The sequence below is a fragment of the Eumetopias jubatus genome, unplaced genomic scaffold (assembly GCF_037043125.1).
Source record: "Eumetopias jubatus isolate StellerSeaLion01/CBP00866 unplaced genomic scaffold, mEumJub1_p1.0 scaffold_5, whole genome shotgun sequence".
In the NCBI taxonomy this organism is placed as follows: domain Eukaryota; kingdom Metazoa; phylum Chordata; class Mammalia; order Carnivora; family Otariidae; genus Eumetopias; species Eumetopias jubatus.
The window spans coordinates 117,845,447-117,869,372 of NW_028274811.1; the positions used below are offsets into that span (position 1 = coordinate 117,845,447).

General features: G+C 40.3%; 1 protein-coding gene across 2 annotated transcripts in view; it reads left to right on the forward strand.

Annotated features, from left to right (window-relative positions):
- The first annotated feature begins 8,342 nt into the window (after positions 1–8,342).
- EMB (embigin) overlaps positions 8,343–23,926 on the forward strand; it is a 42,407-nt gene continuing 26,823 nt past the window's right edge. Inside the window, exons 1-3 of one of the 2 annotated variants that reach the window (XM_028097930.1) lie at positions 8,343–8,550; positions 20,387–20,476; positions 21,655–21,744. In XM_028097930.1, the coding sequence (XP_027953731.1) occupies positions 8,433–8,550; positions 20,387–20,476; positions 21,655–21,744 (298 nt within the window). In that variant the 5' untranslated portion in view covers positions 8,343–8,432. The remainder of the gene's footprint in view (positions 8,551–20,386; positions 20,477–21,654; positions 21,745–23,926) is intronic. The other variant, XM_028097929.1, reaches the window with a different exon arrangement.

The window sequence follows — 23,926 nt, forward strand, 5'->3', positions numbered from 1 at the left end:
AACACAAGCAGGGGGAGAGGGAGAGGGAGAGCAGGCTTCCCGCGGAGCAGGGAGCCCGATGCGGGGCTCGATCCCAGGACCCTGGGATCATGACCTGAGCCGAGGGCAGACGCTTAACGACTGAGCCACCCAGGCACCCCTTAAAATAAACTTTTAATCCCCACAATCTTGAACAACAATAAACAGCTAAAGATCACCCAACACCCAAGGAAAAGATTTCATATGGAAAAAGAAACCAAAAAAAATTATGTTAAACAGCAGAATACTGTAGGATTTCTAATTAAAGAAAATAAATCACACTTTCCTCTCTACTATTCAGTATGTTTTGATGAGTATGAAATATTTTTTTGTAATTTTTTCTCATCCTAGGATCTCCCTTCCTGTTCCCACATTTACCCCCTTTAATTTGATTTACTCTCTTGATTTGGAGGAGGACTTTCTTCAATAGCTTGCTGAGAAAAAGTATGGATGGGAGATAAATTTTTTGAGAGAGTTCATACTTTAACATGTTTTTATTCTGTCCTCATATTTAGTTGACATTTCAACAGAGCCTACAACTCTAGGTTGGAAACATTTCCCAGCAGAATTTTGGAAGTGTTTCTCTTCTATTAAGAGAAACTTAATACTATTAAGTTAATTAAACTATTAAGTTTATTTAACTATTAAGTTAAATACTATTAAGTTAATTAAACTATTAAGAGAAACTTTGACATCAAAGCCATTCTATTTTTTGACAAGTTCCATATCCCCTTCTATGGAACCTACAGGATTTCCTCCTTATCCACAGTGTTCTGAAATTCCACAGTGATGTGCCTTGATATGAGTCTATTTTCATCCAACTGGGAATTTGGTGGAAACCCTTGAAGGAATTTGCATTTCCTTCAGTTTTAGTTAATTTTTGAATTATTTCATTGTTGATTTCCTCCATTTTCTTTGTTCTATCTTTCTATTATTTGGATATTGGGCCTCCTGGACTAATCATATAATATTACCTTTTTTCTCTTCTTACAGCCATCTCTTCGTCCTTCTGCTTTCCTTTCTGTGAGGTTTTCCTCAACTTTATTTTCCCAAACATTTTCATTTCTTTAATCATGTTTTAAAATCTGATCTTTTTTCCCCTTAAATATTCTTTCTCATAATAGCTTGTTCTTTTTTCGTAGATGCAATATCATCTCTTAATCTAAGGATTTCTATGATCATTTTCTACCGAAATTTCTTACCGTTGTATAATTTTTACTAAGTTATGTTTCTTCTGTTTTGGTTTCTCTTTCCATATTAAATCTTTTTCTTGGGTGTTTGGTGATCTTTTGTTATTAGTAAGACTGTAGGGATTAAAAGTTTATTTTCATCATTCTGAGCAAATATATGGGACTTTTCTGATTTTCAGATTCATTTGAAGATTATCTTAAATCTTGGGGACCCTTGGGTTGGTCACATACACTTGAGAGTAAAGGTAACATCCAATTAGTAAAAAGATACAGCCTCCAGTTACAGATTGAATAAGTCATGGGACCAAAAGTTACAGCATAAGGAATATAGTCAATGTATTATAATAACTTTATGGTGACAGATGGTAGCTACACTTCTTGTGAGCAGAGAGTTGTGAAATCACCATGTTGTACACCTGAAACTAATGTAACATTGTGTGTCAGCTATAGTTAAATTAAAAAAAATTTAAAAAGAAAAGAAAAAAAAAAGGGTTCTTAGCATCCAGCATTCAGTGTGTGTGTGGACACTGATCTTCCTATTTTCAGTAAAGTACCCATAGCTGGCTAGCTACACAGAGACAGAGCGAACTTGTACAGTCATACCGAGTCCCAATCAGGGCTGGACACATGGTTTAATTCTCTATGGAGTCATCTTAAAATTAGTAATTTTTGAACAATGGATTTGTATTTTAGTTTTGCTCTGAGCCCCACAAATTAGGTGTCTAGTCCTGAGTACTCACACCTTCAAGTCTGCAGATCCAAGACTAAAGACCCTTTGTTTTCCTCTCTTTGGTTTTCTCTGAGGGTGGGAAAAGAGCCTTTGCCTAAAAACATACAATTCAGGTGGGGGTCCAAGGATCTGTTTCTAAATTAAATTTTACACAATTCTCTTTATTCTGGCACTGTGTTTCACCCTTCCTTCCTATGAAGAAGGCAGATAAAGATATCCAAGAAGTTGGATAATCAAGAAGTTAAAAGATAAATAGGTAAGAAATGGACATTAGAATTTTTCTTTTTATTATTCTTCAGGAACTATGTTTAAAAAAAGACTTAGCAGGATAACCAGTAGGAAATACCAGTAAGAGTGCCTAAATCTAGGTTTGCATGGGCACCAAGGTCACAGTATGTTTGGCAGCTGATTTTTCTCTACCACTTCTATATGTGTTGGCCACAAAATCCATCAAAAAGGCTGTTCTTTATGAACAGTGAGATAGGGTCCTTCCCCTAAATGCTAAACTACATTGTGTGTCCAGTAGAGTACTCTGGTGCTAGCATGCACCTTCATGGTATTGTGGGTATATAAGGGGAAGTATTGGACAATTGTGCCTTTCTTTCTGGTGATCACATCCATTATAAGTTTTGCCAATAAAATCTGTTCCTTAATCCATTAGAGTGACTTGGTAGCATTTATTCCGAGCTCCAATGCACAAGGCACAGCTTGCAAATTGGATGCATTTTGCACAAAATTACCTCAAGAAAAAAAATACCACGATTGTGCAATCTATAACAATAGTAGTAATGACAACAAAATCACAACAACAAACATCCACATATTTTGTTTTATAGTTTGCAATACTGCCAAAACATTTATTTTTATCTTTACAACATTGGCAGATATGTACTATTTCCCTCTTTTATAGGAAAGGAAACCGAACTTTGGAGTGGTGATTATTTCTAAATTCACAAAAAGATTAAATGGTAGTGATGTGACTCAAACCCCTGCCTTCAAATATTCTTTTAACCAGTATGAATCAGCAAGCCTGTCTCAACCACACACAGAGGTTTCTCTTTTTCACATACATCTCCATTTTTGCTAATTTTCTATGCTGAGAAGAACTAAACCTTCTGCCTTTCCCTTTTGGTCAAAAGTTCCTTAACAAGCAAAACCTACATTTATTAGCTAAACACTCTCCTGAACAACCATTAATCTTCCAGAATGCATACAAAGCTGCTTTCTATCAGAACCCAAACCCAGAGTTACTACTTACTGATTTCACCCATCTTCAAAAAGACATTTATAGAACACATAACATGTTGTTGATCCTAAAATAAAGTATGCCTTCTTTGCATATTTTATTCTAAAATAAAAGATGACTGAAAATGACAGGAAGATAAGTCATAATTATTACTATAAATTTACATAATAATTTTACATTTGTAGAGATTAACATTTATATTAACATAAATTTCAAACAGAAAAAAGAGAAAGCAGAAAATACTAGAAGAAAACATAGGATGACTTTATTTTTTTCTTGAAACAGTGAAGGCTTTTTTTTAAAAAAGATTTTATTTATTTATTTGACAGAGAGAGACACAGTGAGAGAGGGAACACAGCAGGGGGAGTGGGAGAGGGAGAAGCAGGCTCCCCGCTGAGCAGGGACCCCGATGTGGGGCTTGATCCCAGGACCCTGGGATCATGACCCGAGCTGAAGGCAGACGCTGAACGACTAAGCCACCCAGGTGCCCCAACAATGAAGGCTTTTTAAAAAAAGACTTTTTAAACAGACAAAAGCCATTTTTTAAAAAGACTGGTTAATTTGACTACATAACAAATAATTTTTGGTGATAATGTCACAAGACAAAAGGCATACTGGGAAAAGTTATTACCCAAAACTAAATAGACAGTGACAAATGATGGAAGCAGGTTTGGATTCTCCTGAGGCTTTTGACCTCACATGGCCTTTTCTGTGTGTGTGCGCGCGCGCACGTTTCCTTTGGTGTCTCTTCCTCTCTTTTTTTTTTTTTTTTTTTAAATGTAGGCTTCATGCCCAGCATGGAGCCCAACACGGGGCTTGAACTCATGACCCTGATATCAAGACCTGAGTTGAGTTCAAGAGTCGGATACTTAATCAACTGAGATACCCAGGTGCCCCTCTTCTTCTTATAATGGTACATATTGGATTAGGTCCAAGAGTAGTCATATTAGATCCTGTGCCTACCCATATGACCTCATTTAACCTTAATTACCTCTTTACAGGCTTATCTCCAAATACAGTTACAATCCAAGCTACTGAGGGTTAGAGCTTCAATATATGCATTGGGTGGGTGCGGGGATACAATTCAGTCTATTACACCTTTGATTCGGCAATGGCATCCTTTTTCCCTCCCTATCAACTTATTTCTGGTGCCAAGTGACCATAGAGTATCAGGATCTGGTCTCTGATTCTTCACCTTTATGTCAGGATGTCCAGAGAGTCGATTCAGTCACAGGGCTAGTTGAGTCACAGAGCAAAAAGTCTGTAGACCTTTTAAGCCATTTCTGACTGGGTGGCTAATAGCAATAACTTGGCCTTATACCAAAGGGACTGCAAAACACAAAACTATATTATAACAAATCTCTATGAAATGTATCCTTAGCTCAACTTCCTCTTAGCAGGATCCCCAAAAACATTCACAGCATGCCATCTGACATGTGGGAAAGTGAGATGCAAGAGCAGTTGGAGTAGAAATAAATGGTCATATTAAATAATTCCAGTTAAAATGTTTACTTTAGCAAATTTTACAAAAACATATGTTAAATGAACATACTACTAGTTCCTGTCCCAGAGCCTTAGAATGTGCATCTGTACCAGGCAGGGATCCAACTTCCCCTCCTCATGAGACGGGTCTCTTTCTGTGTTGAATGGGGTGCCTGCATTTGGAGTGAGTACATGGTGTATTAAGTTGGGGAGCATCTGCTTTTGTTTTAAAGAATAAGTATGAAGAAAGGTTGCCTGTCATAGTGGGGAGGACTGGAGTGGCTATTCTTGCCATATTTTGAAGACCCTTCGATATTTGGAGAGATTTTCACATTACGAATCCTGCCTTCTCCCTTCGAGTTCAGAACTCAAACACTCAGCCTGTCTTGAAGCTAGCAGTAAGGCAGGCGCTCTTGCCTTGGACACCCCGCGGGGAGGGAGACTGACTCGGAGAGCAGAGGAGCAGCGCCCCCATTTGGCTGGAGAAGGTGGCAGCAGGGATTGCAAGGACAAGTTGCTGACCCACAGGTGGCCCCAGGGGTGGAGGCAGTAGCGGACGCAGGGCACCAAGGCCCTGGCATCTCCTGCTTGGTGGCGGAGGCATCAGTGGTATCTATATGCGGTGAGTTTACTGCAGGAACCCTGGTGTTCCTGAAAGTTTATCCTTGAGTCCATTTTTTCAACAATCCCAAGTAGTACCTAATAACTTTTAAGTGCTTATTTTCCTACTTAAGCTAGCCAGACCGGATTTTGTTGTTTGCAACATTTGGACACGACATTTTCGCATATGTAAAACGCTCACCCCAACTTACAATAAAACAAGTACAAGTTAAACTGTAAATGCATGCTGTTTGTCAACTGTCAGATGGACAAAGATAGATATTTTAATTTGTTGGCATTGATATGGGGAAACAGGCCCTCTCATTTATTACTGTTTGATTCAATGTTTTCTTCAATAATAATTTTTTAAAATTAAATACTGCCGTCTGTAAGAGATAACCCACATCCACATTCCCATTCTCATTTTCACACCTTTCTAGTACCCTGTCACACACTTTTCACTCAACAACACCTTATTATCTTAAAAGAAAAAAAAGATTTTATAGCATTATTCTACAAACACAAGTTTTAGGGAAAAAAAGAAAAAAATGTATTTCCTAACTGATTCTCTAATAAGTAAAAAACAGAGCACACAAGAAGTACTATTTTTTTTTTTTTTAAGATACTGCAGGAAATACAAAGACTTATAGAACTATTTTGAGATACTGAAAAGAGTTGTAATGGGGTTGGGAAAGAAGATATAATCACATAACAAGCTGAATACTAATAAAATATTTAAATGTAACTTGAAGCCAACAATGAAGATCAAGTTACAAGGCTATAAAGTATTAATTGTCAAACAATCCTAGGGACAGTATGAGTTCACAGGGACATGTTTGGATAATATAGTATGGTGACACAAGCTACTCTAAAATTTAGTGGCTTAAAACAAGTGTTATCTCTCATTTGTGTGGGCCAGGAGTTCAGGCAGGGCTCAGCTGGGCAATTCTCCTCCAAGGAGTATCAGCTGGGATCTGGGATCGCTGCATGGTACTCAGCCTTGCCTGAGGCTCCAAGAAGAGACTCAGAAATCTAGCACCTTGCTGCTCTTTGGTCTCTCCCCATGTCATCTGTTTCTGTCTCTCTATGTGGTTTGGGTTTCTCATGGCATGTTGATCTCAAGGTAGTCATACTTTCCTGGCAGCTGTCTTGTAAGAACAAGGAGGAAGGAAATGGATGCTCTTGTGGTTTGGTTCGGGAAACTTACACAATGTTACTGTTGCAATATCCTATAGGTCAGAGAGGTCACAGAGACCACCCAGCTTGAAGAGAGGAGCCACAGGACCCTCTTTCCCCCTCATGATAAGGACAGTATCAGTGTATTTGTGGCCATATTTAACTCATCATGCAAGGAAAGGTCAGTTTGGACTAGAAAGGTCAGAAAAAGCCATACAAGGAAGGTATCATATAAGCTGGTTTTAAAGAATATAGAACATTTGAAACAATGAAATGAAGTTGGGATAAGGACAAAAATATTAATATTAAATATCTAAAAATAAAACAGTTAACAATGGGGAGAACACGTTCAAAATGCTTAGCAAACCAAGAATTATATTTCTTTCTCAATTTATTTTGCTGCAACAACAAAAGCGACAGTGGGAATTAGCCTCAGCTTGGGCAAGTCACTTTTCCCTAATTTATGAACACATTGATTCAAGTGAGAAGATGATTTTTCTTTAAATAAGGTCACCTTGTTTGAAGTAAAGTGAATCTGAGCTTATAGGACCAACTGGGGAAGGTCACTTAGTGTTCAGCTTGTTTGGAGACGTGCTCACTGTTAAAACTCAGAAGGTATAGACAAATGATTGTAGTTAATCCTGAGACAGGATGAAGGGCAGCAATTTTTTTTCTTTTTAAGATTTTATTTGTTTATTTGAAAAAAGAGTGAGAGAGAGCACAAGCAGGGGGTGGGGGGGCAAGGGGAGGGGACAGGGGAAGAGGGAGAAGCAGACTTCCCTGCTAAGCAGAGAGTCCCACGCAGGGCTGGATCCTAGGACCGCGGGTTCATGACCTGAGCAGAAGGCAGCGGCTTAACCAAAATGAACCACTCAGCCTTTTTTTTTTTTTGACACTGATATGCAATGAATTTATGAATATCAAACCTGGCATTCTAAAAACAAATGGAGAGGGTACAAGACCTAGGAGAAGTGCTTTAAAAAAATCTTTGAATATGTTATAACACCCTGGAGAATCATCAGATCTTACTGCTCTTTTATGTTAGAACATAGATTTCTCCTCCCCTCTCTGATAGCTTTTGGTTTTATTTGGTCGGGAGCACTGAAAATTCCAAGCTACAGCCTTGCGTGGTAGGAGACAGCATTATTTTTAAACAGTGTTTCTAGTTTGAAGGTCAACAGGCTTGTGTCGTTTACATAGTTATCTACTTTGGGTAGTTTTTGTTTCTTGACCTCTAGGTGGCTCCTTAAAAGCTGTGAGGCTAAGCAAACAATAGGAAAAGAAAAACAGACCCTGTGGGGCCTTGGGACTCCGAAGCCTTAATCTAGAGAGAACCGGTTAAGCCTTCAGAGACTTGAGGGGAAGGTGTGTGCGTTTGGTACGGAGAGCCGAGAAAGAGCCGTCCAGGACGCAGGGCAGCTGGATAGCGCCTTCCACCTGCGCAAGCATAAATCCCCTTAGTAACCCCGGGATGTCCCGGGGGCGGGGGGTGCGGAAAAGTGTTCTCCATCCTCTCATCTGTCCCATCAGAGTGAATAAGTGAACCCTGCCTCAGACGAACTGCAAAGGATAGTCTGCAGACATACATATATATGCACACACATTAGGAGTTTCAAGCTCTCCTGCAGGAGACGAGCTAGACATCACCTGCCGCGTCTTTAGCAAGCTCCCGCCCAGACCTGCTAGAGCCGGGAGGGCGGAAGCAGGAGAGGATGCGGCGCGGAGGTGGCTATTGCACATCCCTGCGTGCCCGCTGCGGTCAGCCTGCTGCATAATTGATGGAGGACTGGGCGCAGTCCTGGGTCGGCTTCAGGCGCCGTGAGAGCGTCTCAGGGGAGGAGGGCAGGGCAGCCGGGCCCCTCCCACTCTGCCCTCTGTCGCGTGTCCCGCCCCCGGGACAGGCAGCAGGCGCCAGGCCACCCGCGAGTGTGCGCAGAAACTTCGGCCACCTACGGCTGTGCGCGAGGAGCGCGGCTGACCCGCCGGCGCCATGCGCGCCCTGCCTGGCCTGCGGGGGCTCCGAGGGCCGCCGCCGCTGCAGCTACCGCTGCTCCTCCTGTGCCTCCTCGCGGCGGTGCGCCGGAGCTGGGCGGACGGCAATACCACAGGTGCGAAGCCTGCAGGGCCGAGTTGGTGGGGGGGGGGGGCGTGCGCAGGAAGGGACGCGCGAGGCTGGGTCCCCGTAGGCTGAGGGCTTGGCCGACGCGCCGGGGCAGGGTTGGTGGGTAGAGGCGCGGGGAGGCTGGCGACGGCGGGTGGCCGGCGACGGCGGGTGGCCAGCGGCGGCCGCCTCCTCCCATTGGCCAGGCTTGGGTTGTCTCAGCTGGACGAGGAGACTGGAGCGGACAGGGATGGAATCTGGAACCAAGAGCGCCCCGCGAGTCGGGGGCGTTGGTAGTAGGGCAGTGTCTGGGTGTTCCAAGAAGGAGGGCGGCAGGGTGTGAGGGTGCGGGCGGGAGCAAGGTAGCGACTCGGTTTCCGCAAAGGCGGCAGGATTTCGGAAAGCCACATTCCCCAACGCCAGGTCCCTTCGCTTGAATTGATAGTAGGTTTAAATATCACCTCCCTGCCTTGCAGGTGGGTTGGCTTTGCTTTGAGGGTGTTTTTTACAACTAAGTTGAAATAACAGCAAACCACAACCAGCTAACGAACTGAATGAAGCCCACAACTCATTGGGTATTGTGTGTGTGTGTGTGTGTATCTTCTTTTACACTATGGTCTTTGAAAGCGAATTTTTTGTGGTTATTGTTTTGACTGTTTAAGAAACTTTGAAAGAGGGATCTATGTGCAAAACATTACTAAAACCACCAAATTTGCCATTTTATCTTCACCTCTTTATAATTACCTTTTATGTTGAAAGTATCTCATCCAACCTACTTTCTAATGCGGGTTTTTGTGTTAACATATTCAACGTGTTAGCAGCTAATTAGGACAGTACACTGCCAATCAGGTTAGCAAATAGTGCCTATCAGCAACTAAAATTAAGATATTCTACACAAGATCTTCAAACTTTCATAGGAATTCATTCTTAAGAACTTATAGCATGTAGAGTTTTTGTAACATAAAGATGGTAAGATAATCCAAAGGATAGGATTATTCAGTTTTTACAACTGTCCTTTAAAAGGCCTAGTTGTTAACATCTTGGACAAAACATTTTGGATTGCTTCAGTTCCTAAATTTCCTTGTCCCACTTCCTAGCCACATACCTCTTTTTCATTCATACTAACAAAGAATGGTCAAGGACTTGGGGCTATTTCTAGATTTACTCCTCTTTCACTTAAGACTGTTGCAGCCCTGAGGACCATTGCATTCTGGGTGAGTTCTAGAACTGGGTTTCTCCAGTTGGTTCTATGTTGGAATTATCTGGGAGCTTTAACATGGATCCTGCCCTCAAAATTTTTGATTCACTTGGCCAGGGATTTAGCCTGAACATCAGGTATTTTGAAAGCTCCCGTGTGATTTTAGTCACGTGATCCTAAGCAGGTTGAATACCACTGCTTTCAAATTATAATGGCCTAGAGAGTGCACATTGTGTGAATATTTACACTGTTGGTAGCTGGGAGTCAGGTTTAAACTGACATTCAGAGCAGAAAGAAAAAAGTAGGGAAGAAATGAAAGTGGAATAAATCAGCAAAGTTGTAAATAAATGGGATGATGTATGTAGGTATGGCAAGTGTCTGTGTGTGTATAGAGTGTGAGTCGGGCCTTTTAGCTCCACGTAAGTTAAAATTGTAGAATGATGTGCTGTATGAAAGTTATGAAGTTAGCATCTCATTTTAAGGCAGAATTAAAAATTGTGAAACAACCTTATCTCATTTTATAGACTGTATGGAGCTCTGTGACATTCAGTTTCCTCTTTGCTAAAGGCTATTCTGAAGTTTACTGGGTATTTTTTATCTAGGTGCTTTGAACTACTTGGAAATAGGTGTTCTATAAGCCTAAGACTTTGGGCCACATTTTAATAAAAATGTTATAATTTATCGTCTTTACTATATAACAACTATGTGCCAGGCATTGCACTGTGCAGTATATAACCCTATGGGTTAGCTTTTATTGTCCCTGAATTTCAGATAAGGACATTAGAATTTAGGGATATTAAATAATTGCCCAATTATATATAATTATTTAAGTAGTACAGCCAGAAACTTAGCATTGTTCAGTCTGACTCCAGTGCTTGTTTTCTTTATTTTTTTATATTTTTAAGTAAGCTCTTAGCCCAATATGGGGCTTGAACTCATGACCCTGAGATCAAGGGTTGTTTGCTCTACAGACTGAGACAGCCAGGTGCCCCCTCCAATGCCTGTTTTCTTAAACACAATACACAGTTGTCTCTCTGAGACAACTGGGTATGTCTATGAAAGTTTGGAACCACTGACAGAGCACGCTGTATGGATCTAAATGCTTGGTTGGAGCTGAAGGGCATACTAACACACTTGGAGTTCTCGAATAAAGTTAGGTACAGGGACTCACCTTAATTCTTTTAAGCTGTTTCAATTACGTAAGAAAGGTAAAGTAACTTTATAAAAGCAAATATTAGATAAGTGGGAATATTTAAACATCATTATTATTACTCTGAAGTAGAACAAATTGAGGGAAGGGGTCGTGTTTATCTTCTGAAAAATGTGTTTGCAGGGGAATCATTTGAAATGATCGTTGTAAGCTTCTGGAGGACATTGCTTATATATTCTCTTGATCAACCACCTTCCTTTCTAGAGACACTCCCTGTACATACACAGCCACTGCCTAGCAATAAATATTTGTGAGAACAAATATTATTCAAGCACCCACACACTCTTGACATTGTGTTTGTAAGCAGAAAACTTCAGCAGTGTTTTAGCAGTTTCAAGTCATTTACATTGTTTAAAGGAACAGATTAGCCATAACCTTATCTTGAATGGAGTTATATCTGAAGCATCAAAATTGTGACCCTAAATTATCATCACATTTAAAATGACATACACATTTGTTAAGAATTAGTTCAACTGGCTCTTCCTCTTCCTGTTCTTTTGTCTCCACCTCTTGTTTCCATCTCTTTCTTCTGGGAATGGGTTCTATAGTCATTAGGTTGGGGAATGCAGGGAGGCAGCCTCCCTCCCTTGTTGGAGGAAGCCAGAGGGTCCCAGATCAGGGAATTAGAGGCTGAGCCGGGTCCGGAGGGCATCCAGGTAGGGGCATGGCCCCATGTGGAGTCCTAGAGCCTGAGCACAGTGAGGTGGGTCCTCCTGCAGAGGGCAGGGGGCCCTAGATCTCAGCCTCTGAGCTGAGCAGAGTGACAGAGGCTTCTACACAGGGGCAGCCCAACATGTGGTGTCTGATCCTGATCAGAGGGTGTGGGTTAAGCATGCAGAAGAGCAAGCCGTGGAGGATGTCGGAGCCTGAGTGGGTATGGAAGACATTTCTTTGAGGTCAAGAGTGGCAGTGACAATGGGATATTAGTCGCATACAGGGAGACTGAGCAAATAAGTAAAGCTAGTAAGGATAATAGGATCCGGGTTTTTCCCTAGAGAAGAAGGGAATGGAAAACTAGAGTGAAGCTTGTGGTGTTGGATTGCAATTGACAGCACTGGCATAAATTCATGACTTTAGATCTGTCATGATCTTTCATGTCTATATATAAACAGATATAAATGTGTATATGTGTAAATGTATGGGTATAATGCATACATGTCACGTATATTTACATATATGTGTGTGTATGAATATACATGCACGTATTAGCTCTGCCCACTGAGGTGGAGCAGTGATTTCCCAATAGTGATGAGTCAGATCTTGATCTTGATCTACATACCATTCTTTACTAATGGTAACTGGAGAAATGGCTGATTTTATGAATAGGGAGGAGAAAGTATAAGACAAGCCCTGAACCTCTTGTGCCAGAGAGCAATGAAGTGCTCAAAGAATGATGGGCCATGTCAAAAGGATACAAAAGCCAGAGGGCTCCCACTGAACAAGTCTAGGAAAAATTGAGCATCAACATAAATAATAATAATAATAAAATAAATAATACTAATGGACTTGTATGGATACTGATGGATACAAGTCCATTAGTATCCGCTGAATAATGCCCACTGAATAATACAGGTATTCATGAGTACATACCGATATAAATTAATTAAGTGAATCAATTGAAAGTTTGATGAGGCACAAAATAGTACCTAGTTTTAAAGTAAGTTCCCACAAATCTCATAAAGTAGTATTCATGAAAAGAGAAAAAGAACGACTTTATCATGGAGAAGCCTGGCAGACACCTCTTTAAACAAATGATCAAAGTAAAAACCATCAGCAAAGAGAGGAATAAAAATTATGGGCCATCTAATAGGATGCAATGAGAAGAATACAATATCACCTCTGTGATATATCTGCGAAAGGTCTCCTCCAAATCAAATTATATTACAACATCATCATACTGGATCTCTACTGGTCATAAGAGTCAAGAATGACTAAAGCTGAGACAGAGTGAAGGAGAATAGAAGGGACATGGTAGCTGAGGGCAACATGTAGTTCTGAACTGCAACCTTTGGCCGAAAAGTACATCTTCAGGACTTTTGTTGAAACTTCAGTGAGGTGTGGGATGAGATGGTAATGCATAAATGTCAGTTTCCCAATGTTAATGGCTGTATTGAGATGAAGTGGAGGGGGTTAGGTCTTTCTGGGAATGTACAGTCATGTTTTAGAGGGGAATGAGTCATCAGGTCAGCAGCTTATTCTCAGGTGGTTCAGGGGAAGAATTTTTTTTTTTTAAGATTTTATTCATTTATTTGACAGACAGCCCAAGCAGGGGGAGCAGCAGAGGGAGAGGAAGAAGCGGGCTCCCCGCGGAGCAAGGAGCCTGATGTGGGGCTCGATCCCAGGACTCTGGGATCATGACCCAAGCCGAGGGCAGACGTTTAACCGACTGAGCCACCCTGGCGCCCCGGGAAGAACTCTTTATTCTGTACTCAAAACTCTTTTGTTTGAGATCTTTTGAAAAGAAGCAAAAAGAATTTCAACTCTTTCTGAGAAAGCTTTACTTAACATAGACATTAAGCCATAATGAGAATTGAGAAACTGTCATCAGTTTATGTAACTAAGTACCATTTTCCAAAGGAGTATTTGTCCTCAAACAGATTATAAGTGTGAAGGCTATTTGTCCTGGATTGTACTCTTTTGAAATTACTTTTGTATCATTGGCCTCCCATATTTCACAATATAATGTGACCCGAAGAAATAACTAGGACTCACAGTGACGTAGAAGAAAAAACACCTGGGTGGCCCAGGCAGCAGAGTGTGCGACTCTTGATCTCAAGATTGTGAGTTCAAGCCCCATGCTGGGTGCAGAGATTACTTAAAATAAAATCTTGAAAAGGAAAGAAAAAAAGAAAAAACCTCACAACGTTTTATTAAAAATAAAACCCCCTACTCCTAATAAAACATAGTCACTGTTCACGCATAATAAAATATCTCAAATAACATATTGTCAGTGTAGAAATAATAGATGTTATCTTTGAAAATGGTGTTATTCTTTTAACTGAAAATAAGATTTTTCTGCCATTTTTAAAGTGATTATATCATTACAAATGTATCTCTACTCCCAAGACAGAATCTTTTTTTATAGCCTTATAATGACATAGTTCTGAGATCCTGAGAGGGAATTTAGATATCTCATTTGATTGATCTTGAAGCCCAAAGTGCTTTCATGTTGTAGCCAAGAGTCTGGGTAGCTATTAGCTATCACAGATTTCCTGGTTTGCATTTCAAAGCTCCATCCAGCACTTAGTGCCTTTCCGTAAAAGGTCCTCAAAATAGGCCCCTAGCAAGGGTGGGGCTGGCAAAAAAGGGTGACAAGAAATGTTCTTGCTTTAAAAACATCTACACCTAAAGTATATAAAACAGGACCTCGGGGTCACAGGGCCTTTTGAAGATTATTAAAAATCATCCCACTGAAGAATCAGAGTTGAGGATGTACCTGCTTTGAAATCAGGGTTTCTCAACCTTGGTATTATTGACACTTGGGGCTGGATAATTCTCTGTCATGGGGGATTGTCATTGCAGAATGCTTCGCAGGATCTCTGGCCTCTCCTATGTAGTGGGTGCGTTGTGTTTCCAAAAAAGTTATGTTCGAGTCCTGACTGTGTGTATCCACGAAAGTGATTATTTGAGAGGAAGGTCTGCAGATGTAATCAAGTTAAAATGAGGTCATACTAGATTAAGATAGACCCTTAACCCAATGACTGGGGTCTTTATGAAAGAAACGAGAGGGAGATTTGGATACAGAGACAGACACACTCAGAGTGAAGATGGAGCCAGAGACAGGAGCCATGCAGCTACAAGCCACGGGATGCCGAGGGTTGCTGGCACCCACCAAAGCTAGAAGAGGCAAGGAGGGATTCTTCCCCAGAGTCTTCAGAGGGGGCAAAACCCTGCACCTTGATTTCAGGCTTCTAGCCTCCAGAACTATGAGAGAATAAACTTCTGTTGTTTTAAGCTGCCACATTTGTGGTAATTTTTTTTCTCGCAGCCCTAGGAAACGACTGTAACCTATTGGATACAAGTAGTAACCTTCTCCAGGTTGTGACATTCACATGCCTCCGGACATTGCTAAATGTCCCATGGGGCAAAAGTCTGCCCTAGTTGAGAACCACTGAACAGAATCTAAGTCTTATCAAAGAATAATCTAGTAGGTGAAACATTTGAAAAACCCACAGTCTTCAGAAAGAGCAGGAATCCTAGTCAGACCTTTGGGGTTTTATTTTTTAAGAGTTTTATTTGGCAAGGCACCTGGGTGGCTCAGTCGGTTAAGCAGCTGACTTCGGCTCAGGTCATGATCCCAGGGTCCTGGGATCAAGTCCTGCATCGGGCTCCCTGCTCAGTGGGGAGCCTGCTTTTCCCTCTGGCTGCCACTCCCTCTGCTTGTGCTCTCTCCCTCTCTCTCTCTCTTTTCTGTGTCAAATAAATAAATAAAATCTTAAAAAAAAAGTTTTATTTGGCCTAAGATTCACTGTTAGCATATCTTAATGACCATTTGGAGGTAGTTTGAAACAAGAGTTTTTATACCACCCTTCGAAATGTATTTTATTGCAATAATCCTATTTCAAAAAAAAGATCAATTTGTTTATATTTCAGTATGACCAAGGTTTAAAACCAGTTTTACAAGGCTTTGTAAAAGTGCACACTGTTCTTGTTATTAGGCTTTTTAATTGTTCTTCAGGTTTTTTCGTTGTTGGTCTAAAAATGGCCTTTTTTTTTTTTTTAAGAGAGAGTGTGTATGCATGTGCTCAAGTGGAGTTGGGGGGCGGGGCAGAGAGGGAGGGAGAGGGAGAATCTTAAGCAGGCTCCATGCTCAGCACAGAGCCCAACGCAGGGCTCGATCTCACAACTCTGAGATCATGACCTGAGCCGAAATCAAGAGTTGGACGCTTAACCGACTGAGCCACCCAGGCGCCCCTAAAAATGGCCATTTTGCCCAATGGTTCTCATTCTATGTAGAAAAAATATGAGCTTCCTGTTTGTTTTTTTAATCTGTCCCTGACTTAGAAAGTCTGACTTACAAATGTCCCCATCAGGAATTTATTTTCTTGCCAAGCCTTCTTTTCTCTTTTCTTGACAAACTCTCTGTGGATTATAGTGTCTGGGAATCAAGATAGCCTCATTTTCCCCTTCTCTTCTTTCTACTATTGCCATTACAGACAGGATAGGAATACTGTATTTCTAGATTCCAGAAGTAGAACTCTAAAAGCACTGTTTATTAGAAATATTTGTACTTAGATATTTTAATGCCATAGTTTAGCTGTATCATGGCTTAAATCGCTTTTACAATTTGGCATGGGATCCTGTGGTTATATATAGCATTGCTTCCATGAGGAAATATATTCTGAATTCCAAACCTCTGTTTTCTAAGTAGTATATATTATCCACTCCTAAGTTACAGTGTTTTTGTAATTGGGCTGCACATTTATAATACTGTGTATCAGAATGCTAAAATTAAGATTTGTTAAAAACATTGTTAATTCTGCATATTGATAGCAATCAGTGCATTATATGGGGGAGAGAGAAAAAAAGAGAGAGTGATACTTATCCTAATAATAGCTTTTACTTACACCTTTCTCTAAATGAAGTCTAGACCCTTCCAAGATCATAAAATATAATAAAGATGTTTGGGGGGAATTTAGAGAAAATGCTTATTCTTAAACAGAGGTATGATTGAACTTATTTTCCCATTTAGAGAAAAGCAAATCTGAAGACCCAAGGCAGTGTTCTAGTGTTACTTATCCTCTTTTCTTCCCAATTTACTTCAATTAAAATGGAGCTCCAGAATTAAATATGTAAAAATGTTACTTTAATATTTTAAGTAGAAATTATGGCATGTTTATTTCTTTTAAAAATGTTAATAGCATAAATTATAAACCCATCTAGCAATGTCTATTTTAAAATGTAGTATGTGAAAAGTATTTAAGTAGAGACCATTTTGCTATTTCACATGAACTAGTAATAGGTGAAAATTAGGTTGTTATTCAGCTCTTTGATGCAACACCCTCATGCCCCATCGCCCCTGCAAAGGGAGGAAAATCTTTAATCTTTAGAAAAACTATTAGATGTTACTCTTTTATGTGGCAATTTTGCCACTGACTGTAAGAGAAGGCTGGGTGGAAAGTTTCCTGCAATGATCAAGAGAGGGGTGAGCGTGATAACTTGAGGAATGTATGCTATGATCTTGGCACCATCACTCAATCTCAGACTCTGCTGATCCTCCCTCTCTTCTCCATGGAATGAAACCCCGAGTAACAAGACAGGCGGAACTTAAATTAGGATCCCAAAGTCCTGCCTCTCCATTTTGTGTTTCTTTTCGTGACAGCCTAATCCTTTTGGGGACGTGTTCAAACCACATCTGCCTGACTCTCTTGCCAATTTCCTTTTATTTATTTATTTATTTATTTTAAAGATTTTTAATTTATTTTTTAACAGAGAGAGAGACAGCGAGAGCGGGAACACAAGCAGGGAGAGTGGGAGAGGGAGAAGCAGGCTTCCCGCCGAGCAGGGAGCCCGATGTGGGACTGGATCCCAGGACCCTGGGATCATGACCTGAGCCGAAGGCAGATGCTTAAGGACTGAGCCACCCAGGCGCCCCTGCCAATTTCCTTTTAAACACCAATCTTCACCTCCTGTCAGTTGTCTTCCTACGGGAAGCAATAAAGTTTACATTCCCACTTCTTTGATTAAAAAAAAAAATCTATATCTATATCTATATCTTGGCCAAGCAAAGAACTCACTTTTACTATTCTAGTACCTTCCATAGACGGCCCTGCTTTTTCTACTCAAGACATTTGTGTACATTGCCTCTTGAAGGGACTTTTCCCGAAGGCAAAAAAAATCACAAGAGTGACACATGTTCTTTTGCACTTGGGGCTTGTTCAGTGGAATCTGGAGCCTGATCAAGATAAATGCTTTAGAGGGGATATGAAGTTAGGGGACAGATGGTGGCTGGTTTATGGATGTCTGTATTTTAATATATGGACTGGCGGTGGGAAGTGGTCACAACATCTAGTATATTCTGGAGCTACCCAAACTTCCCTTCTCTTGAAGCTTGGCTTTTCTTTTCCCTCCTATTCCGTCAGCTTCTGTAAGCTTAGATTTTGTCCAGACCAAGTCTGGACTGCTCTTCTCTTCTTCTAATACAAGTAGGCTCTCCCATCCAGTCCTGATATTGAGAAATGGCAAAATAACACCAGCCCCTGAGCTCATCTCTGTGACATTGTCTCCACCTCTGTTCCACCTCCAGAGTCTCTCAAAGATGTAAATCAGGGGGCGCCTGGGTGGCTTGGTTGTTAAGCATCTGCCTTCAGCTCAGGTCATGATTCCAGGGTCCTGGGATCCAGTCCCGCATCGGGCTCCCTGCTCCACGGGTAGTCTGCTTCTCCCTCTCCCACTCCCCCTGCTTGTGTTCCCTCTCTCACTGTCTCTCTCTGTCAAATACATAAATAAAATCTTAAAAAAAAAAAGATGTAAGTCAGGCTTCATCCTCTGCTGCTCACCTGCCAAGTTGGAAAATACACAGGCTAGTTATAGTCAATACTGTGAATGGGTGGCACCCTGAAATTTTAATGACTTTCAGTTACAAACTGTGGGCCTAAATCGATACTATTATGATCCATGTGGCCCTGTAGGGACCAAGGTTACTCAGCTTCATACTCCTTACCAGCATCAAGCATGTATCAGATGCTCTCTCTCTATTCACTTATTTAAATAAAATAAGAAGAAGGAATAAAGCACCTTTTTTCAGCTTATGTCACTTTCTTATTGCTGATGATAGTGTGAATACTACTACTAATATGAATAAATGATATTAGACCATCTTGAACGATTATGGGCTTGTTTTAGGGGAAAAGGGTGTGATGAGAACCCTTACAATTATATTCAGCTCTGCAGGAGGCTAGGCCAAGAAAAGAGAACTCCTTAGCAAGAAACAAAGATATCAAAGCTTATGTTTTGCAAGTTTCACAGAACGGATGATATAGAACAGTTCATTCCTTCCCGTCCGCACCCTCCTGGCTTCCTATCCGTAAGTCAATAGCATCTGCTTTCATCTTCCTGAGATAGTTCCTCTTAAATACAACTTCTAAGTGAGCTATGCCCAAGAATGGAAAAACAATTCTTTTCATTAGAAAAAGAATGTTGATAGGAACCTTTTTGGCTGTGTGTATATGTATGTGTGTGTGTGTGAGAGAGAGAGACAGAGACAGAGACAGAGAGAGATGGAGACAGAAAGAATATGAATGAATGAATATTAGATGTGAGTGGAAGAAATGTTTTGTATTCTTGATAGCCCAGTGAGAAACTCAGGGCATATTTCTGACAGTGTAATCACTGTCAGAGGGTGCAGTGATTTACATATTAAATTCATTAAAGGATTACTTTATGAGAAAGTGCCCTCCACCTTCCAAAGCTGCTTTAGAAGTGATCAAGCCTTTGGAACACAGCTTACTGGAGAGCGAGGTTCTGCTAGGTAGATATTTTTATTAGGCAATATTGTAAAAGCTTTGCATAAGCTGAGGCAACAAAGGTGATCACTAACTTTGATAATATTTTTCATACACACAAGAAAAGAACTGGAAATCTAATTTTGGACTAGGAGTAAGTTTCTGAGCAGAGTATTAAGAAAGTGAAATAAAAAAGTCTCAGGTTTAATTTAACTGAATGAGAATGAGAAGTTTTAAGAATGCAGCCAAGACTGCAGTCATAAGCCTTTTCCCCTTTTCTGACTTAATTTGATAGAGTTGGGGTGGTTTTTATGGGAAGTAGGTTCTGGTACCCCACAGTCAAAGAACAGTAGCCAGTGTACAAAAAGAAAAAAAAAGCAGCAGCAGCAGCAGCTTTGAGGAGAGAAGGAGGGAGGAAATAGAAACTTTTTTTTTTTTCAGTAGAGGTTTTGAAAAGATGAGAGAGATGACAGAGGAGAACCACAAGTCAGTTTGGTAGAGGGTGACCCAGTCTGTAACTGTAGCTGGAAAACAGCAGAAACTCTCACTGTACAGCCATTTTCTCTTCTCTCTCCTCATTTTATGCCCTTTATTATGGTCTCTCTGTCTCTCTTGGTTCACTCATCTTTTTTCTGCCTCTTCATGTCTGTCTTTTTCCTGGCACTCTTATTTAATTCTTCAGTGTCTTCATCTATGTTTTATAAAGAAACTACAAATGGTAGGATAACAAAATAATTTTTTTAAGCTACTTGATGTAAATCAGGGATTTTTCAGTAAAGAAAAGAACACAGAAAAAGTTGGAAATGTGGTTGCATTAATAGCCCAATATATGTCTGAATATCTGTGAATGTATGAGATCTAGCTCCTCAGAGCTTCCTGAAAACTTATTTTTCACAAATAGTATACAATATAGCATTTCAGCTGCTACAAACTAGCTTGTAGTCATTTCATCTTGATAATAATATGCAATCACATTTTCTTTTTCTTACAGCTTCACCTCTTACAAGTCTACCCATCCGAGAAGAAATGATGACAAAATATTCTAACCTTTCCTTGGGGAGTCATAACATATCACTGACTGGTAAATGTGTTGCCTTTCAAATAATACAGTGCCCCCAAAAGTTTTTATTTTTAAGCAAGCCATTGCATTTTCCCTCATAAATTATTAATCCTTGCTCATGGTCTGGTGGGAGAAACATGCCAGTACCTCATACAATTAGAACATAGGATGTGGGAGTCTACCGCAATGAAGGCAGTGTGCTCTGTGTGCTGGGAGGGGGCGGCTGGTCAGACGTGGGAAACCTAAGAAGGACTCTCTAGAAGAAGGACACCTGAGAAGAAGGGAAGGTTCATTTCAATTGGCAGAGACTCTTATGTTTTCATCAGTTCTTGCTGGTGCATCCATTCAAATCTCTCTGCATTGAAGGGGGAATTCGTATGTCCACTGGAAGACCTTTAGGCAGGGAAATTAAAGATGCTATCAAATGAGTCGATGACAGTGCTATGGAAAAATAAGTAAAGCATTCTGCACTGAAGCTCAGCTCGGCTTTCTTTTTCACAGTTTTGGATTCCACTGGTTCAAAAGTAATCTCAGGTTTTTTAAATGAGTAAGAATAGTTGTCTATTTTAGGAACAATGTTATAGGTATAAGTAGAATTTAAAATATTGTAAACGCATTTACTGAGTCAGTAACATGTTTTATCCAGTTACTTGTCCAGTCTTTAACTGTCCTTTAATCTTAAGAACTGTTTCTCTCTTTCTCATATGAATGAAAGGTATGCTTCCCCTATCTCCCATCTGATACCGAAGGAATGTTTGCACTGCCCTTTTTTGGTAGAACAATTTTTTTATGATTTTGTACAACTCCTGTTTGTTCTCAGTCTCTATTCCGATATTTGGAGTTTATTCTTGATTGTAAAAAGTAATTACAGGGCGCCTTGGTGGCTCAGTCAGTTAAGCATCTGCCTTCAGCTCAGGTCGTGATCCCGGGGTCCTGGGATCAAGCCCTGAGTAGGGCTCCCTGCTCAGCAGGGAGTCTGCTTCTCCCTTTCCCTCTGCCTCTCCCTCTGTTCATGCGCTCTCTCTCTGTCAAATAAATAAATAAATAAAACTTTTTTAAAAAGCACTTACAACACTCCTATGTTATTTTTTAAATTCATTTTTCATTAATCGTATACAATATAGCATTTTAGCTGCTTCAAACTAGCTTGTCATTTCATCTTGATAATAATATGCAATCACATTTTCTTTTTCTTACAGCTTCACCTCTTACGACTCTACCCATCCAAGAAGAAATGATGACAAAATATTCTAACCTTCCCTTGGAGAGTCATAACATAACACTGACTGGTAAATGTGTTGCCTTTCAAATAATTTTTGAAGCCATGTTTTCATGTTCTAGTTATTGATTTCCTCTGTCAGATGAAATTTTTCTTAAAGAGAGATCCATATGAGAACATAAGTTTGCAAATCCTTTGACTGTCTGGGTCATGTTGGCAGCAACATACCCCTTACTTTACCCAGGAGGGACCCTGGGGAAGAAAGGGTTAGGTGTCCAGGAAGAGAGAAAAAAAGTGGACTTTTTAGTTGGTTATTTACTTAACCTGTTTGGAGGGTTTAACTCCTAACTACTCTTTTATTGTAATACTATTAAAACCAGTATTCTTGCTGTTATGAAGAGACCAAATGTTCAGAGTTGTCTGGTAGTTACCTTCTGCCTTAGCTTGATCAAACGTTAGTCGTTTTTTCTTCCTCCCAGGCCCCTGAACTTTGTTTTGCCCCAAGTCTGAGCAAGCACTAACGCTTGACCACAGCCTGATCATGCATCCTGCTTCCCCCCACTAGTTTATCCCATTTCCTCTGAAAAGTTCCTGCTAGCCTGCTTACCCCTCTCTATAAGAGGAAAGCGTTTCTGTTCGATGTTGAGATGCTTGCAGACGGATCCTTGGAGCATCTTCCTTATTGCAATAGGCTTTTTGAATAAAATCTCTTCTTAGATAAGTCTGGATTGTTTTTATTTTACAAAAGAAAAGATTTGACATTCCTTTTGAAAGACTGGATTTCCAAGCTGTGGTCGACATGGTTTGCATTTCCATGTAGGTTGTTCTGGTTGCCTTACCATCAAAAAGTTTGGTCTTAGGAACTGTCTTCCTGAAATACAGAAGTTAAATCTGAAGGTATATTTATGCTTACTAGGAACCATAGGCTTTCTTCCTATTGCTGTCACTAGGATTTTTAACCTCCTTTATGAATGGAATGTTTTCATGTTGTCGTATTATTGTTTACTTGAGTTGCATATATTTCTATGTTGTCCCTGTGAGATCAAGCTCCGCATCAAGCTCTGTGCTGGGAATGGAGCCTGCTTAAGATTGTCTCTTTCCCTCTCCCTCTGCTCTCCTGTTCATGCATGTACACTCTCTCTCTCTCTCAAAAAAAAAAAAAAAAAAGGGGTTTGTTAACATTGAATCTCACCAAAAAGTTAGATGATGGTGCTAAGTAACAGGTCATGGGACCTCCTAGCGTAAGTGGGATGTGGGATAGGGAACCAGATCGGTTATAATCCCATTCTTTCCCTTGTCTGCTGCTTATGTTCAAAATCTTCCCAGTCTTTAAGAATTAAGTCAAAATCTTCGTCTTCTATAAGGCACATACAGAGAAATACTATTTTTGTTTCTTTGATATGTATTTAGCATTTTTAATTTATAAGTAAAAGTGAGTGATCTTTAAAAATATTGAAACATTTTATTTGTAGTAATATATAGTAAGTTAGAGAATCTGAAAACCTAGAAAATTTAAAATATTGCAAACATTCTTTTAAATATTTAGCTAAATACAAAAAATAAAGACAATTTCTGCTGACCAAGACTGGGTGACCAGGCATCACGCCTATACAAATTGAAGTCATGTTAGTGTTCCTTGTGTTTGTCGACAGGGCATTTGAGTTCGAAGAGCCACAGATCTAAGAACAAGGCCTTGAATCTAGATGAGGAGGGGAACAGGAACTCAAAATTCCCAGAAAGCTGATCTTTCCAGAAAACTGAAACTGAAAACCCGCGGAAGGCTATATAAAGACTGTGAAAAAAGCTCTACCTGGGAGGAGGGGAGGGATGGGCAACAGCAGTAGATCAACACAAGGCCATGAGCAGTTGGCTTCCTGGTTTTAGCCTTGTTCTGAATCAAATGCAAAGACTCCCCTGAGTACTCGAAGTCAAAGGCCTGCCCTCAATGACATTTAGATTGCAAATTTACGGTACCTGCATTATACAGGAGCCTGCGAGTTGAGAAAGAACACAAACATGACCCTGGTTCTGCAGGAAAGTGAATGAATGAAAAACATTTATGGAAGGACACATTGCCTGCTCTGCCTATGGAATCTGGCCTGAGGACTTGGCTCCCAAATATAAAATACAGTGATGTAGACCCCAAGACTGAGAGTTAACTAAGGAACGGTAGGATTGGATTGTCCAGAACTTCAGATTACAGAAATAGTAGGTGGAGTTATAAAAGAAATACTAAAAGAGAAAAGAATATT